This window comes from Orycteropus afer, unplaced genomic scaffold (genome assembly GCF_000298275.1).
Source record: "Orycteropus afer afer isolate SDZICR_OR568_19922 unplaced genomic scaffold, OryAfe1.0 scaffold00617, whole genome shotgun sequence".
Taxonomy (NCBI): domain Eukaryota; kingdom Metazoa; phylum Chordata; class Mammalia; order Tubulidentata; family Orycteropodidae; genus Orycteropus; species Orycteropus afer.
The window spans coordinates 520,114-538,213 of NW_006922204.1; the positions used below are offsets into that span (position 1 = coordinate 520,114).

Genomic DNA, 18,100 nt, shown 5'->3' on the forward strand with positions numbered 1-18,100 from the left:
GCTGCATTGTAAATTTTGGTCAGTAACATGAGACAAAGTATATGTGAACTGCTGTATGAAAAGTGAATTTACTCTGTAAATCTTCACTCAAATCCTAATAAAAAAAAAAAGCAGGTAAATGGTTTTTGAATTTGTTTATTCAGCATATATTTATTATGTACAGTGGTGGGTAGCCAGGACATAATTTCTGTCCTCATGGAGTTGAGGTGGTACGTACCTAATTGTTCCGCAGTGCTGTATTGAGGCTTTCCTGAGAAAACAACTTTGCTGAATTTTGCTTTCTAGGAGCTAGGCCTGGGTACTGCATATGTGTGTGACCGCCCTGCAGCTATCCACACATATTAAATGAACCTCTCCAATATTGCTAAATGCAAAGCAAGAAAAACATCTTCATTTAACCCTTACAACTTACTGAGCAGACAGGGTTCTCCCATTTAACATGGGAAGACACTGAGGCTCTGTATTAGCCAGAGTCCTTAGTTGTAAGCTACAGGAACTGAGTCTAACTGATTCAGACAGAAAAGAGATTTATTAGAAGCATATTGTGGTGGCCACAGAAACTTGTTGGAGGACTGGAAAGCCAGTCTGGGGCTGCTTAGCCAGGAACAGTGCTTAAAATCATGCCTCAAGACTGGGCCATTACCAGTGGGCCATTCCAGTGAGGAAGCCATTACCAACACAGCCAAGTACTTGATGCTATAACTTGTACCTTGGGGCATTGCTGGCACTTGCCCCAGGTACTTAGTCTTCCTGCAGCTGTCACTGCTTCTAGAATCTTCCTTATGTTACCTACCCCCTTCACTTCTTTGTGACACTATATTCTGATTTAAAGTCTGAGCAGGTGTTCCTAACTGATAGAGCCTGTTTTATATGCCCAGGCCTTAGTTGCAAAGGAGTTTGGGAAAAAACAGGACTGACCTTTTTTCAGCTTTTGTAGTGGGGCTCTGCCTTCCATCAAGACTTATAATGGGGGAATTTCACAAACAGGTTGAGATATTGGATAACTTTATTTTTTTTAAAAAAAAAGACAGTTGTCCACTTCAGGCTCAGAAAGTTAGCTGGTGACCTAATGCCAGTAAATGACAGCACTGGGATGTGGTACTTCCCCCACTTCTCCCAGTTCTCCCTTTCACTCTGCACTGTCATGTTGAACTTCCACACTGACTTCTCTTGGTTTCTGAATACACCTTGCATTTTCATCCTCTGTAAATTGGCTCATGCCTTTTCCTCTGCTTATGCCACTTTTTGACCCTGTTCTCTGATGGGGAGGTTCTATTCCTCTTTCTAGGCCTCTGTTGGAGACCTCCCCTGTGAAACCTTCCCCGATTTCACAGGCAGAATGAACTGTTCTCTTGTCAACATTACCTCTTACAGGGTACCATGTTTATATTACGCCAGTAGTCTGAGGCCCTTTTGCTTGACTTGGCTGTGAGTCACTTGAGACCAGCCAACTCTTGTCTTTTTGTCATTGTATTCCAACTCCTGAATAGTGGAACATGGTTGGCTGTGAAATAAGTTGATTTGAAGGCTTACAGATTTTATCAGGGTAATATACAAAAGGACTCGGAAGGAAGATGGGGCAATCTACTTCCATAGTGATACTGTCTTGGAAACCCAAGGAGGGGTCGCTATGAGTCGGGTCCGACTCGATGGCACATAACAACAACAACAACATACTAAAGGAATCAAAGGATGCTTGAAGCAAATACAGAGGCCAGCTTTTCACTCTCAGTGTCATGTTCAGTAATCTCCAAAACCTTTTCATGTCGGCCTGCTTGTGGATTTTTTGAAATCATTTGCGTGACACCCAAGATTTTGTGGCTGTCATCATTAAGTACCTGCATTCTCTTAATTTTTACTTAATGCCTTTCTGAAAATGGATTTAAAAGTCAAATGTAAAAGTCAAACAATAGAGTGAGGTGTTATAAAGAAAGATTCCACTCCCAGAAAGCTAGGGGGGAAAAAGGTCTCTAATTATGCTTCACTTTGAAGTTACAGTTTTCACCAATTTATTGCCAGCATTCAGTACCTATTCTTTAAATTGTATCTTGTATTTCAGTTGAACACTTAGTCAAACAACTTAATGTTGTTATGAGCTTTCCAGTGGGCCTGGAGCTTTTAGGATGCCTCTCATCTATACTTCTCCTGTTCTGTGCCTACTGCTTTTTATAAATTAGTTAGTCCCAAGTACAAAAAAATACTCAATTTCACAGACATAGATGGCAATCGTGTTGAGCGGAAATTCATGGCTGGCAGGCGGCACTGTTGTGCTGGACTTGGTTATCCATCAGCTGATCGATGAAAGTCTTAATCTGTATAGGGAATCCTTTCAGTTTGTGTGTGGGATGGTCAGTTTATAATGACCAAACACTTGAATAATTCAAGAGTTGAATGAATGAATGGTGAGGCCCTATTGTATTTTAGTAACTTTGACAAAACACATTTTAATCTCTGTCATTTTTCTCTTAATGTACTCTGATATCATAACCAACTGGATGAGGCCTTGAAACCAGTAATAGGGAAACAAGAATCTCCTCAGAGTCATCTTGGTTAAATTCCCCCAATCCTCCATTTGTCCCTGCTTTGAAATTCCAGTTTCTTTATCTGTGCCTCTGTTAGGGCCTGTATTCTGAGTCTTGTTTTAGAGTCAGTTGCTACTTATCTGCCTTATTAGATTCTGAGTTCTGTGAGTACAGAAACTCTTTGATCTTTGTGTCTCTCACAGTACCTGGTACTTTGCAAAGAGGAGATACTCCTTTAAGCCTTTTGAATGTTAATGAATAGAGTACAAAATGATTTATCTTCAGAGCTCTAGATTACTTGTGGCCTGCCATTTCTAATGGTAAGGCTATGGACTAATGCTGATCTCTCTTCTCTAGTTTCTCCACAAGATATCTGTCGAATTTGAAATCTTTTTTTTTTTTTTTTTTGAGGAAAATACCATTGCTTCAGTGGTTGGCTTAGGGAAAATTTCTAAAGAGTCATGGGAGCTGGAGATTTGGTTGTGTGCTTTGTGAGTTATTTACATTGTAAAAAGTATCCATTTGTAGACTATTTAAACTGTTATTACTATTGACTAGAAACATTCCTTTGTTTTTGAGGGGAGGTGGCTGACTATTTTCTAACATCTCATGTAAATTTGGCTTTTTTTCAGCTGTGTCAGATTCAGGGAGTTTTGTAGTTTCTCGATCCCGGCGAGAAAAGAAATCAAAGAAAGGGCGCCAAGAAGCTCTAGAAAGACTGAAAAGGGCAAAAGCTGGTGAAAAGTATAAATATGAGGTAGGTAACCATTTTTCTGTTTTTCATTCCTGCTTCATGTAATTCGTAGCCTGTAGGTAGTCTTTTGTCACCTTTGTCATAGACTGATGAGAAGTATTTATGTATTTTAAGCTTGTAATGGTAGTTCCTTATTCCTGAACAAGCATGGGCTTGAGGTAGACTTACGAATTACAGAGAATACTCAACCCTTAAGATTAATCTCTCAACTTTAAGACCTTTCCCAGATGATTTTTAAAATTCCATATGGAAGTAGCTGTATATATATTTTGCCCTTATTGAGCATGCTGCATCCCTGGTAAGTATCATGGCTTTGTTGGCAAACTTAGGTGTGTTTTTACTTTAGTCTGAAAATATTGAGCATGCTAAGCCCTACTTCTTAGAAAGGATTGTTCTTAATCTCATCTGCAAAGTGACTGGCAATGGGGACTTGGACCTTAGTTCTGCCAGTGTCTTGCTTATAAGGTTGAATGTGATATCCAGTTTGGCTCTTGCCTTCTACCTGCTGCCTGTGGCCTATAGACAGAACACAAAGTGGCTAGGTGAAAAAAAAAAAAAACAGACCAAACTCAACTGCTGTCAAGTCGGATCTGACTCATAGTGACCCCTCCTTGGGTTTCCAAGGTGTTATCACTGCGGCAGTAGATTGCCCAGTCATCCTTCCAAGTAGTGGCTGGTGGGTAGCTAGCATCTGCAAATGGATTGTCACCTTCAGCATGCTCCCTGAGTATTTTAACTGCTAGAAAGTGATTAGCTCATACTAGAAAATAACAACAACAATAAGTAATACACCTTTTTAGCTAACACACCCTTCTAAATATTTTATCTTTTTATCTCATTGTTGTTTAGTCAGTTCTGACTCGTAGTGACCCTATAGGACAGAGTAGAACTGCCGTATAGGGATTCCAAAGCTGTAATCTTTATGGAAACAAACTACCACATCTTTGTCTCATGGAACAGCTGGTGGGTTCAAACCACTGACCTTTTGGTTCATAGCTGAGGACTTTACTATACCACCAAGGCTCCTTCCAATAACCCTATGACCTTAGATACTATGATGTTACACATTAGATACTATGATGAGTAACATTTTGCAAGTGAGATATCTGATACACAGAAAGTTAGTGAAGTCACAGTGGCAGAGCCTTTATATTCTTAACCATGGCCTGTACTTCAGTGGGCAATTCATCAAGGAGAATAGGAATTTTGTTGTTTAGGACCATTCGTTCAAGTTGTCAGGTGAGCCAGATCACAAAGTGTTGTTAAAAGGATTCAGTAAAGCATAAGGGTTTTTTAACAGAGGTATTTCTGTAAAGGAGTTGTGTAGGACGTAGATGTTGACACAGTGCTGCTGATTCACCTTTAGACCCTGTGATGCCAACTGTATGGCTCTAAGAGTTCATGCTGGGCAGTTCTGATGTTTTCAGAGATAGAGTCAAAATGTCTTTTTACTCAAAATTATTTTTAAAGATAGTTTTCTGATGTCTTTTTGATAGTATATGAGTGATTACTAAAATAAGAGGCAAATAAATATGCCTTGCAGACTTCAGCCAACAAAAATAATCTTGCCAGCCCCCTGCCTCACTCCCCCTTCTGCCAAAAAAAAAAAAAAAGGAAGAGAATTGACTGGTACAATAATATTAATTGGACTAGTTTATATCTGGGTTGTCAAAAACTTAATTTGGTGGGGCAGGCATTCTCTGCTACCAAATTGTGAAAAGACCAAATCAGTATTTGCCAGTGATCCCTGCTTAAAAAGGAGGTTGAAAGTTAAACCTAGTCTTGTAACTATTATAAACCTTGTCGGTATAGCAGAAATCCAGTCAGCTATGCCCATTAATCTCTCAAAGATCTGTGCCCACCTTTTTGAATAGATCAGTCTGCTTCCTAAGGACTTACTTTTTCAGATGAGGTTAGTCATCCTCCCCGCCCGCCCCGCCACAGATTTGAAATTTGTATCTCCTACAACTATTGAGAGACACATGGAATTTTCAATGAGGTACACGTCCCGCTGCTATATTCAAAAGTAGAGCATTCCTATGAAACCTTTTATAGGCTGAGAAGAAGCAGTTACCACTAATTTATATGGGAAATATTTTTTTGAGCATTCCCAGACCCAAAAAACATCTACCAAGGCATTCCAAATAACATGTAAAACCTAAAAATACACTTTTATACAGTGTTCACAGACACCCTTCAGAGCTAGGGCGGCTTGATGCCGAGATACTGAGTGTAGTTCCCAGGGAAGGAGCTTGGGGACGCCGCTGTCATTGCCCAGGATGTGCATTACCTCTTAAACGGCCCACTGCAAAACAAATGCTAAATGCTACTTTTGCTTTTCACCTTTCTTTGTAAAAGTAGAAATCCTCTTTAGATTTCTTTTGGTTAGCAAAAACAGGTCTTTCATAAAAATGAAGTGGTGTAAAGCAAACTTTTGAAAAGCTGGGGATACTTATATCTATGAGATCTTGCTAACCAGCCCTCGGCACTCTCATCTGAGAAATTAGCAGTCTATCGTGATGGGCAGCTGCAGAGGTTGTGTGTGTCCTCCATTTGCTGCTTAAACTGCTCAGTTGGTTTGCTCTAGTCATGCTACTAGTTCATGGTGCTTTGGCTCCTTGGCAGTTGGGCAGCCCATGTGATGGAGGTCTTGCAACTGTCTGGATCTGTGCTTCAGATAGCTCAGTGCTGAAGTCTGTGCAGTCCCAAGACCTGCAAATGGTGGGAGATTGGGGTAATGCAAACAGGGATCACTCAAAAGCCATTTCTAGTTCACCTGTAGAATATGTAATATGTTTGTTTTGCTAATTTTTGGATGAGGATGGATGGGGAAGGTTTTCCTTTTGGATTATATTTGGTTGGTTGAACTCTTATTAAAATTATCATATATTTGCAGAGCATACATCGCTTGTGGAGAGGAAGGTGACATGCCTTACAAGTTTGCCAAATATATGAGAAACCAGTCAAGAAATTACAAGTGAATAATCCCCATAGCAGCTAATGAAGAATTGGCTATAATTCAGTTTGTTTTTTATGAAGTAGATGAGTAATTGATGGTGTGACAAGTATATTATGCTAATGGAATCATTTAATATCTTATGTTAACACCCACCTAAAAGGAATACTAAGTTAATTGATGTCTATTTAAGGAAAACCCTGTAGTGGTGTTGAATGTCAGAACTCATGATTTGGTTGCAGCTACTCCTTCAGGCTGCCATTCCAATTTCAATTTGACAATTTTTTCATCAGAATTGTTTAACACTTTCGCTCCATTTGAAGCTTTCTCTCAAACTTGTCTGATGGCAGGTTGAGGACTTCACAAGTGTGTATGAAGAAGTTGATGAAGACCAGTATTCAAAGCTGGTTCAGGCACGCCAGGATGATGACTGGATTGTGGATGACGGTATGTGGGAGGAAGTTGCCTGCCAGGAGTTGCTGCTTTGCATGGACAGATGTAAGGCGCTGTCACAAGCTCCCTTCTTGTTTGGTTTTTCCTTCATGTATTATTAAACTTTGTTCTTGCAGATGGTATTGGCTATGTGGAGGATGGCCGAGAGATTTTTGATGATGACCTTGAAGATGATGCTCTTCATTCCAGCCAGAAAGGTACTTCCGTTTTGTTTTCAAGAGAGTGCTACCTTGAGACTTATAAAGTTAACTAAAATTTGAGATAACTGGTGTTCTGATTGCAGTTTCCCTTTGAGGAAGTTTCCCTTTGGCAGTGAAGGCCCTACCACAATTATAACAAACAGAATGTGGTCTCATATTGAGAAAAGCATAGTTACATAGAAAATTAAAAGCAAAAAGCAAAAATACAACCAGGAAATAAAAAGTTTCATGTCTGTGTTATTCAAAGACTTTGATCTTTAATTTGTTTAGAAACTTTTAGTCTCACAACTACTTTTAGACTTGTTTGTAAATAAACGATGTTTTATTATTCCTTCTAAAGTGATATACTTGGAATTTTAGCTCTTTGATAATTAATTGTACAGTATAGTAACAAGATTTAGAACTAGTATAATCAAATTGCTTTGTTTAATTGAAATTTAAAATGATATGAATCAATCTGTTATTTTATCTCAGCTACACAATCATTGGCAAAAATTTTTTTTTTTAAGTAAACAACCCTGATTTAATTCCTGTAAAATGAAAAGGGGAATTTCTTTTCAGAACAGGTGCATGTCATGTAAGGTCCATGTTATGTTCTGTGAAATAAGACATTATTCAATTTGGACATTGTGTGAGCACCGGACAGGCATTCCCTGTGCAATCCATAGTTAAATCCCATAAAACCTACAAACTTGGAAAAAGAATTTGGCAAAGACATACCTGACAAAGAATTAATGTCTAAAATTTATAGAAAACTTCAACACCTCAACAACCAAAAGATAAACAATCCAATTAAAAACAGGCAGAGGATGTTAACAGACACTTCATCAAAGAAGTACTCAGGTGGCCAGAAATACATGAAGAGATGCTCATGATCATTAGCCATTATAGAGATATAAATCAAAGCAACAATGAGATATCACCCCGGCAGTCATAACAGCGATCAAATAAACAGAAAACAACAAATGCTGGTAAGGGTGTTTGGAGATTAGAACTCTCACATGGTGCTGGTGGGGTGGTAAAATGGTACAGCCACTGTGGAAAACAGTATGGATTTTCCTTAAAAATGTAGAAATAGAGATTTCCATATAATTCAGCAGTTTGACTATTAAGTAGCTATCCTACAGAAATAAGAGCCATGACATGAATAGATAACATGCACTCCCATGTTCATTGCAGTGTTACTCACAGTAGGTAAAAGATGGAAACAACCTAAGTGCCCATCAGTGGATGAATGAATAAACAAACTGTGGTACATACACATGGTGGAATCCTGTGCAGTGTTAAAGAATAATGATAAATCTGTGCCACATCTCACAATGTGGATGAACCTGGAGGATGTTATGCTGAGTGAAATAAGTCAATCACAAAAGGACAAATACTGTGTGAGATCGCTATTATAAAAAGTGAAGAAAAATTTTATGCACAGAAGGAAACATTCTTTGATGGTTACTAGGGGTGGGGGGGAAGAGAGGGTTAATCACTAACCAGAGGGTAGACACATTAAGGTGGGTGAAGGGAAAGGCAATACATAGTAAGGGAGAATTTTGCACAACATCACCAAGGCAAAGGAAAACCCTGGGAGGTATGCAAGAGTAAAAACAAGGGTAAGTGCTATTACATACATGATCCTGCAACACCAGTAGTAAAAATACTTTACAAGTGGATACATAAGTAGAGATGTAAGCTGAGTAGGTGTGGGATGGTATTATGGGAGTACACTCATGAGCATGTATAGGTCTGGCAGAGGCTATTTCTACATACCTATTTATATGTGCTGCAAATATATCTAGGTGTATAGAAGAGCATACAGGGGCAAAGTTATGCAAACTTTCAAATCATAACCAAGCACCTTGCGGGATGGAGTCACTGGGCTTAAGGGCTTAGGGCCATAGTCTTGGACATTTTAGATCAACTGATAGAACATGAAGACAGTGTTCTGCATCCTACTTTGGTGAATAGTGATTGGGGTCTTAAAAAGCTTATGAGCTGGCCGTCTAAGTTATAACTATTGGTATCTTTACATTGGGAGCAAAGAAGAGTGAGAAAAACCAAAGACTCAAGGAAATACTGAATCCAAAGGACTAATGGACCACATGAACCACAGCCTCCACTAACCTGAGACCAGAAGAACTGGATGGTATCTTGCCACCAGCACTGACTGCTCTAACTGGAATCACTGTAGTAGGTACCAGATAGACTGGGAGAAAACTGTAGAACAGAATTAATAAAAAAAGACCAGTCTTATGTTCTGATAGACTGGAGAAGTCTTCAAGACTATGACACCTTTCAAGCCTGGAACTGAACCCACTCCCAGAAATCACCTTTCAGCCAAACAGTAGATAGGCCTGTAAAGTGAACAGTAACATCTGTGAGAACGTGCTCCTCAGAACAATCATCTATACAGACCAAAAGGGGAGCACTTGGTGGAGGAATGAGAAACCCAGGGAGAAAGCAGGAAGAGTGCTGTTACATTGAGGGGATTGCAACTAATGTCACAAAACAGTGTGTTGAATGGGAAGCCGATTTGCTCTGTAACCTCACCCAAACCACAATAAAATGTTCAAAAAATAAAGTAGAAATACAACCTTAGGGAGCCCACTGGACAAAGCCCAAGAGCTTATTTGCTGAATGTGTGGCAGGGTCACGTGGAGGCTGCACTGGTCGTGGTGGTGGGAGTTACATGAGTGGCACAGAGAGATGGCCTAGCAGATTGGGTGGGTGCTGGGAGCTCGGCTAGTGGTGGAAGCCCTGGCCACCATATCGACGGGGCCACTTTGTGATCGTGTGCAGCCTCTGCTGCTCAGCTGGGAGCCCATGTGCGCCCCAGTCCTGTGGCAGGAGCAGAGGAACTGAGGCAGGCAATGCCCTGCAAGAGGAGTGAAAGGCTGCATGGCTGCTGGGGGAGTGAATGAAGCCCGGAGGGGTGGAATGAGGAGTTGGAGGAAGAGGAGCTGGAGGATTGGTATGCACCCCTGAGCCCCGTTGCTTGTTCATTCTGGGGGCTTAATATCTTTCAAACCAAAAATTATTCGGGAAGTCAGACATAGGAGACTATATTGTTGAAATAATAAACAAAAGGAGACCTGCTTTCCCTTTAAAAACAAAACAAACAAAAGCACACACCTTATGGGACTACTGAAGTTGACACTGCCAGAACAGATAGATGTTCAGCCACACGTACTGGTATTTGTTTTATTGGTTTAGTTTATTAGTCTTCTACCTCCAAGGAATAGGTCAGAGTGTCATCAAACTATGCTCTTCTCATGGCCTTTTTTTTTAAAAGCAGTTTTATGGACATGCAATTCACATACCATATAATTCACTCATGTAAAATGTACACTTCAGTGGCTTTTAGTAGATTCACAGAGTGGCACATCCATCATCACAATCAATTTTAGAACATTTTCATTGCCTCAGAAAGAAATAATGGTCTCTTTTTATAAAACCCTCAAACCAGTTTTTTTTTTAAGTATCCATTGCAAATTTATTATCCATTAGGAAGCTTAACTTAAAAACTGAACAGCGTACTAAAAAGATACGTTATCTCTGTTTATGGTGGAACAGATTTCCTTTTAAATGTATTCAGTGAGGACACATCCTTTATACAAGTTGTGCATATATTTTTTTCTGTCAATACCTTCATTGCTTTTATAGTGACAAGATTTACACAGTACCATTTCAAAAAAATTTTTAAGACCCCTTACAGATAACTACATGTATTCCATACCTATAAAACTTTCAAGGGAGTGCTCTGTTCAAGGTGAGCATTATTTATTGGGTCATTTACTTGTGCAGCAAAATGCATAAAAATCTTTGTCTGTAAAATATGTCCAAAAATTAGCAAGATATTTGTTGTGAAACTGAGCTTCTAAACCATCATATTGGTGTGTGTGTGTGTGTGTGTGTGTGTGTGTGTTCCCATGAGATTCAAAAGCACACTAAACAGACTGAAAACAAGTGCATACTACAGAGTGGTTAAGGCAGAAGTGTGATGCATGGGAAAAATTATTTGGGAAGTCAGACATAGGAGACATGGGAAGGAACAAATAGTAATAATTCCTTATGTGACCTTGAACTTGCATTTAACTCTGCTGGTGTCTAGTTACTAATAGTCATCTTAAGGATGTTCACATTTGTTGAAAATTTGACTAGAAACCCCTTCCAATTTCTGTGTTGACACCAGAATGCTTGATGTGTTTTTTTTTTCTGTCCAATCACCCTGGATTGGTCTAAGACACTAGGCCCAGGAATATGAGTTGGTAGTTCTACATGATTCAGATTTATAAGAAAATCTTTATCTCGTAAAGATAATCGCTAGAGGTATGTATGCTGAATTTCATTTCAGCCAAGAATAGGAAGTGGAGAGAATGAAAGGAGACTAAAACTAGGATTTCATTTGCCTTTTGAATACAGACAGTTAATCCTTGATACTGAGTGAGAAACGGGAGAAATAAATTGAGAAGGGATTCTTTACCTCACATCTTGCCAGAGATGACAGGCCCACTATAGGCCTGCACATTCTGCTGAAAAGGGCCTGAGAAATTATCAAAGGAAGTCATCCTTTCTGTCAGAGACTGACTTTTCTATTTGAGTTTCAAAATTCAGACTCCAGATGACTTTGAGAGTTGCACATACTTTGCAAGAAAGTAAGGAGCCCTGGCTGTGCAGTAGCTAATCAAAAGGTTGGCGGTTCAAACTCACCAGTTGTTCTGCAGGAGAAAGACGAGGCAATCTGCTTCAGTAAAGATCTGTTGTTATGTGCCTTCAAGTCGGACCCGACTCATAGCGACCCCACCTTGTGTTTCTGAGGCGGTATCACCATGGAAGTAGATTGCCCAACCTTCCTTCCGAGCAGTAAAGATCTAGAGCATTGGAAATGCTGTGGGGCAGTTCTGCTTGTCCAGTAGGGTGGCTATGAGTTGGAGTTGACTCTGTGGCAATAGGTTTGTGTTTTTTAGATAATATAACACTTTATAATAATGATCTAAAAACAGGGACACTTGTTTTCTTAACTGCAATACTGTTAAGGTATTATGTAATATATTGTCCAGATTAAAAATTCCCCACTTGTCCCAATAATGTCTTTTATAGCTTTTTTTTTTTAAATGCAGAATTCACTTTCATTTTCATGTCTCTTTGGTTTTATTTAGTGTAAACGCATCCCACTCCCCTTTTTGTCTTTCATGACATTGAAATTTTTTTTTTTTTTTACAGTGTTCCCTCTCCTCCCCTCCCACCCCTGGTAACCAACAAAGAAAGTTTCCTTCCATATAGAAACCTTTCCTTGACTTTATACAATAATGAACTAATACAATATTTGTCCTTCTGTGATTGACTTATTTGACTCAGCATAACATTGACATTTCCACAAATCTGGGATTTTCCTGATTGCTTCTTTATGATTAGATTTTGGTTAAATATTTTTTGGCAACAATACAATATAGATGAAGTTAGATCCTTCCCAGTGGTCATACCAGGGGCACATAAGGTCATTTTGTCCCCTTATTGGTGATGCTAAGTTTGGTTTCTTGGTTAAGTTGATCTTCCTCAGGTCCCTTTCTAGTGAAGCTCCCTTTTCCTTTGTAATTAATGCAAATATGTGGTGATAATTTGAGACCATGTGGATATCCCTTTCCTCTACACACACACCCAATCTTTCAGCATCTGTTGATGATCCTTTCTTGAAGCAGTTACTACACTGTTAGCTGCAAAATGGTGATTTTAAATTCTATTCCTTCTATATTTTTAGGTAGCATTTTTTTTTTCTTTTTTAATGAGGAAGACCTTGCATACCTCATCTTTTTAAAATTATCACTTCAAGCTCATAGGTTTTATTTTCAATCTGCTGTGTTATAATTCAGTATCCATTATCAGTTTTCTTTTGATGCTTCAATTATCCCAGATTTGGCCAGTGGAAGCTCCTTTTGGTAGCTCCTATGTCCTTTGAAAGGCGCTCTGGTGGCGTAGTGCCTGAGGCATTTGACTGAACCTGAAAGTTGCCGGTTCAAACTCACCAGCTACTCCATAGAAGGAAGACTGGGCAGTCTACATCTGTGAAGATTTACCACCTCAGAAACCTAAAGGGGTCACTATGACTCAGAATTGACTTGATGGCAGTGAGTTTTGGTTATGTCCTTTTGACATGGCTCCATCAGTCTTTGAGTATTTCCTTGCCTTCTTGGACAGTAAGATGTTCCAGGTTCACTTTGAACTCTTCCTGCCCCAGACCTGGATTCAATCATTTCTCCAAAGAGTTCTTAGTTCTTTTTAGTGAGTGGTAGTTAAGGTTATGTGTCAGCTTGGCTGGGCCTGGTTTTGGCTGTCTGTTGTTGTTGCAGCTGGATGTAGTTATTCCCCATGGTGAGACTGGTAATCAGTTCCATGGTGGAATCTACTGGAGCAGCTGAGTAAGCTGCTTTAGGGATGTAGTTTGCTTTCTGGTATGTAAGAAGCAGCTTTGAGGAAAGTCTCTAGCTTTTGACATGCTTGAATCCTGCATGTAGCCGAGTCATTTTTCAGCAGCCTGCTGTGTTGTCTGCCAATCTTGGGACTGTTAATGGGACTTGAATCAATGGCCTGCCATGTGGTTCGGTAGTATCGGGACTGTGCCATTTTATTTGTTGAGCTTGAGCTTGTCAGCCTCAGCAGCTTGAGTGAAGAAAAGCCTCCAGTGCCAGTGGGCTGTGAGCAATCAGGCAGAGCTGAAGCCCACAGTTGAGGGGCTTTCACCCAGCCCCTAGAGCCTGGCACTTTGAACTTGGACTTCTAGCCTCCCAAACAGAAAGAGAATAAACTCGTGTTTGTTAAAGCCACCCACCTGTTGTATTTTCTGTTTGAGCAGCACAAAGTAACCAAAACAGTGAGGAATGGTATTCAGATCTGGGGTGTGGGTATGTTCATTGCTACTGGGGTGTAATGGCTTCTGGGGCCTTTTAGTTAATCTGGGGTATGTATGTGCATATGTATGGTATATCATACATATGCACACACATATCCCAAACATACATATATAACTACTCCTCATTTATTGGTATTTATATATCCAGTATGTATATATCCACTCCTCAGTTATTGACATGGTTAGTTTCCAGTGACCAGGTCATTATGTGAAAATCAATGTGCTAAAAATGGAGGATGACTGTATTCCAAATTACAAAGTACATCATTACGTAATTGCTGTGCCACTGAGGGGCATGGCCTAGCCAAGTTCACACATAACCTCAACTAACTCAGTGAGCATTATTCTTGCCTCACACCTTGGTATCTGTTACTGTCAGACATATGTTGTTAATGTGCAAAATAGTTGGACAGTAGATATTTTAGTATTGTCATAAATGTCAAATATCAGGTAACGAGATAGTCTATAATGAGTAGTAGGTGTGTACACACACACCACACCCACACACACACACATAGGAACCTCAGACCTGGAGCTCAATGGGACTGCCTTGGTTTTCTGAATCTTCCAAGTTTTCTGCCTGTGACAGGGTACATTCTTACCACTTTTTTTATCTATTAGTGGAAAATATTTGAGTTTTCCTTCTCTGACAGGTTTCTGCCTATACAGCTTCCAGATTTCGCCGGTTTTACTGTATATAAATAACACCACAGAGTTTTTCCCTATGTTCCCTAATTCTCTATTTGTACCTCCCTTCACCTCCAGTGAAAACCTTTGTCTTCTAAGATATATACAAAATCATTTTAGAATTACTAAACCAATGACTCTACCAACAACCTTTCAAGTAAAGCTTTTGATTTCTTTACAGTTTTATTTGTTTATGGCATAGATTCTAGTAGGTTGTATCATCAGAGTACTGTGTGAAAAAGCTATTTGAAATAAATTTTTTTCTGTTACTGATTTACTACAGAAGTTCATTTTTTAAAAATTTAAATTTAAGGTTTTTAAAAACTTTAAATTTTATTTTTTGAATATTGTAAAACATTTGTTTTGTTTAAAAATCAAAACTGTCTTGAAATTGTTGTTGTAAGAGATAAACTCAGGTAAATGTTCTCATCCCTTTGCCTTCTGTCTCCTTTTTACCCATCTCCTGTTTCTTGCTGACACAATATTTTAAGTACATTCATGTTGATATATTTTGAATCCTTCATGTTACATATTGCATAAATATGTCATGTTATATAAACATTGTATATTTCAGTGAATGAACATAGCACTATTTAGCTTTTTATTATCCTATTGTCTAGATTTCTAAGTTTTCACTTGTTTCCAATTTTTTTTGTTAAAAACAGTGTTATAGTAGACATACTGAATGTGTAAGAGTTCCTTTAGGGTAGGGACTAGGAGTAGAATTCATATATCTACAAGAAGTTTATGAGATTTTATCAATAATTGTTGTTAAGTGTTGAGTTGGTTCCCACTCATAGTGACTCTGTGTAAAACAGAACAAAACGTTGTCTGGTCCAGTGACATCCTCATGGTCATTGCCATGTGTGACCCCATTGTTGAAGACAATGTCAATCCATCTCATTGAAGGTCTTCCTCTTTTTCATTGACCCTCTACTTTACCAAGCATGGTATCCATCAAGAGACTGGTCCCTTCTGATAACGTGTCCAAATTATGTGAGAGGAAGTCTTGCCACCCTTCTAAGGTGCGTTCTGGCTGTACTTCCTCCAAGACAGATTTGTTCATTCTTCTGGCAGTATTCATTATTCTTCAGCAACATCATAATTCAAAGGTATCAGTTCTTTAAGTCTTATTGTCCGGCTTACTCATGCATGTGAGATGATTGAAAATATCATGGCTTGGGTCAGGCACACCTTAGTCCTCAAAGTGGCGTCTTTGTTCTTTAACATTTTAAAGAGGTCTTTTGCTGCACATTTGTCCGGTGCAATACCTGATTTGATTTCTTGACTGCTATTTCTATGAGCATTGATGGTGGATCCACGTAAAATGGAATCCTTGAAAGTTTCTGTCTTTTCTCCACTTGTCTTGATGTTGCTTATTTATCTAGTTGTGAGGATTTTGTTTTCTTTATGTTGAGCTGTAATCCATACTGAAGTGTGTAGTCTTTGATCTTCATCAGTAAGTGCTCAAATCCTTTTTGCTTTCAGCAAATAGAGTTGTGCCATCTACATATCATAGGTTGTTCCTAAGTCTTCCTCCAATCCTCACGCTGCGTTCTTCTTCAGAGTCCAACTTCTAAGATTATCTGCTCAGCATGCAGATTGAATATGATGAAAGGATACAACCCTAATTCATATCTTTCCTGATTTTAAACCATGCAGAATCCCTTTGTTCTGTTTGACCAACTGCTTCTTTGTATACCTTCTGCATGAGCGTAATTAAGTGTTCTGGAATTCTCATTCTTTGCAATGGTATGCATAATTTGTTATGAGCCACACAGGCCAATGCCTTTACATAGTTAGTAAAGTACAGGTAAACATTATTATTTTTTTTGTATTCTCTGCTTTCACCTGAGATCCATCTGACAGCAGCAGTGATTACCCTCATGTCATGCCCTCTTCTGAATCCAGCTTGTATTTTTAACAGTTCCCTGCCAAAGTGCTGCTATAACCATTTTTAAATTATCTTTAGCAAAATTTTACTTGCATGTGATGATATTAATGATATTGTTTAATAATTTCTGCATTTTGTTGGATCACCTTTCTTTGGAATGGGCACAAATAAGGATCTCTTCAAATCAGTTGACCAGGTAGCTCCCTTCCACATTTCTTGGCAAAAATGAGCAAGCACTTCCAGCATTGCATCCGTTTGTTTAAACGTCTCAATGGGTATTCTGTCAATTCCTGGAGACTTGTTTTTCGCACATTCCTTCCATGCAGCTTCGACTTCTTCCTTCAGTGTACCATAGGTTCTTGATCATATGCCACCTCCTGAAATGGATGAACATCAACCAGTTCTTTTTGGTACAGTCGCTTTGTATTTTCCTTCCATCTTCTTTTGTTGCTTCCTGTATCATTCAGTATTTTGCCAATAGAATCCTTTGGTATTGCAACTCAAAGCTTGAATTTTTCCTTCAGTTCTTTCAGCTTGAAAAATGCCAAGTGTGTTCTTCCCTTTTAGTTTTCTAGCTCCAGTTCTTTGTACAGCTAATAATACTTTACTTTGGCTTGTTCAGCCACCCTTTGAAATCTTCTGTTCAGGTCTTTGACTATCATTTCTTCCTTTCATCTCTACAGTGAAGAGCAAGTTTCAGATTCTCTTTTGACTTTTGTTCTTTTCTTTCTTCTTAATGATTTTTTCCTTTCTTCATGTATTATGCATATCCTTGATGTATATCCCACACCTCATTAGTGTTCCTTGGGTCAAATCTGCTCTTGAAATGGTCTCTAAATCCAGGTAGGATATACTCAACGTTGTACTTTGTCTATTGTGGACTTGTTTTAATTGTCTTCAGCTTCATATTGAACTTGCATATGAGCAATTGATGGTCTGTTCCATAGTCGGCCCCTGGCCTTGTTCTGACTGATGATATTGAGCATCATCGTCTCTTTGCACAGATGTAGTCAGTTTGATTCCTGTGTATTCCATTTGGCAAGGTCCATTATGTATAGTTAGTTTATGTTGTCGAAAAAAGTTATTTCCAATGGATATTATGGATCTTGCAAAGTTCTGTCCTGCTATCGCTGGCATTATTTCTGTCAGCCAGTCCATATTTTCAAACGATTGCTTCTTTGTTTCCAACTTTGCATTACATTTACCAGTTACTATCAGTGCATTTTGATAGTTTGATCAATTTCAGACTGCAGAAGTTGGTAAAAAGCTTTAATATATTCGTCTTTGGCATTAGGATTTGGTGCATAAATTTGAATAATAGTCGTATTAACGGATCTTCCTTGTATGCATATGGATATTATTGTATCATTGACAGTATTGTACTTAAGGATAGATCTTGAAATATTCTTTTTGACAATGAGTGGGGCAGTATTCCTCTTCAGTTTGTCATTCCTGGCGTTCTGGTTATCTAGTGCTGCTCTGACAAGAATGTGTCACAAATGGGAGGGCTTGAACAAACAGCAGTTTATTCTCTTACAGTTCAGGAGGCTAGAAGTCCGAGTTCAAAGTGCCAGGCTCTAGGGGCTGTGTGAAAGCCCCTTGACCTTGAGCTTCAGCTCTGCCTCTTGCTCCCGACCCACTGGAGCTAGCGGCATCTCCACTCAGGCAGCTACTGGGTCCTGAGGCTAACAAGCCCACGGTTAACCAATAAAAATGCACAGTCCTGATGTTAC

The 18,100-nt window shown here is 39.1% G+C and overlaps 1 protein-coding gene across 1 annotated transcript in view; it reads left to right on the forward strand.

Annotated features, from left to right (window-relative positions):
• The window catches only part of POLA1 (DNA polymerase alpha 1, catalytic subunit), a 431,865-nt gene that overhangs the window by 1,981 nt on the left and 411,784 nt on the right, over positions 1-18,100 (forward strand). The window contains 3 exon segments of the mRNA XM_007956408.1: positions 3,155-3,279; positions 6,583-6,679; positions 6,802-6,882. Of these exon segments, the coding sequence (XP_007954599.1) occupies positions 3,155-3,279; positions 6,583-6,679; positions 6,802-6,882 (303 nt within the window).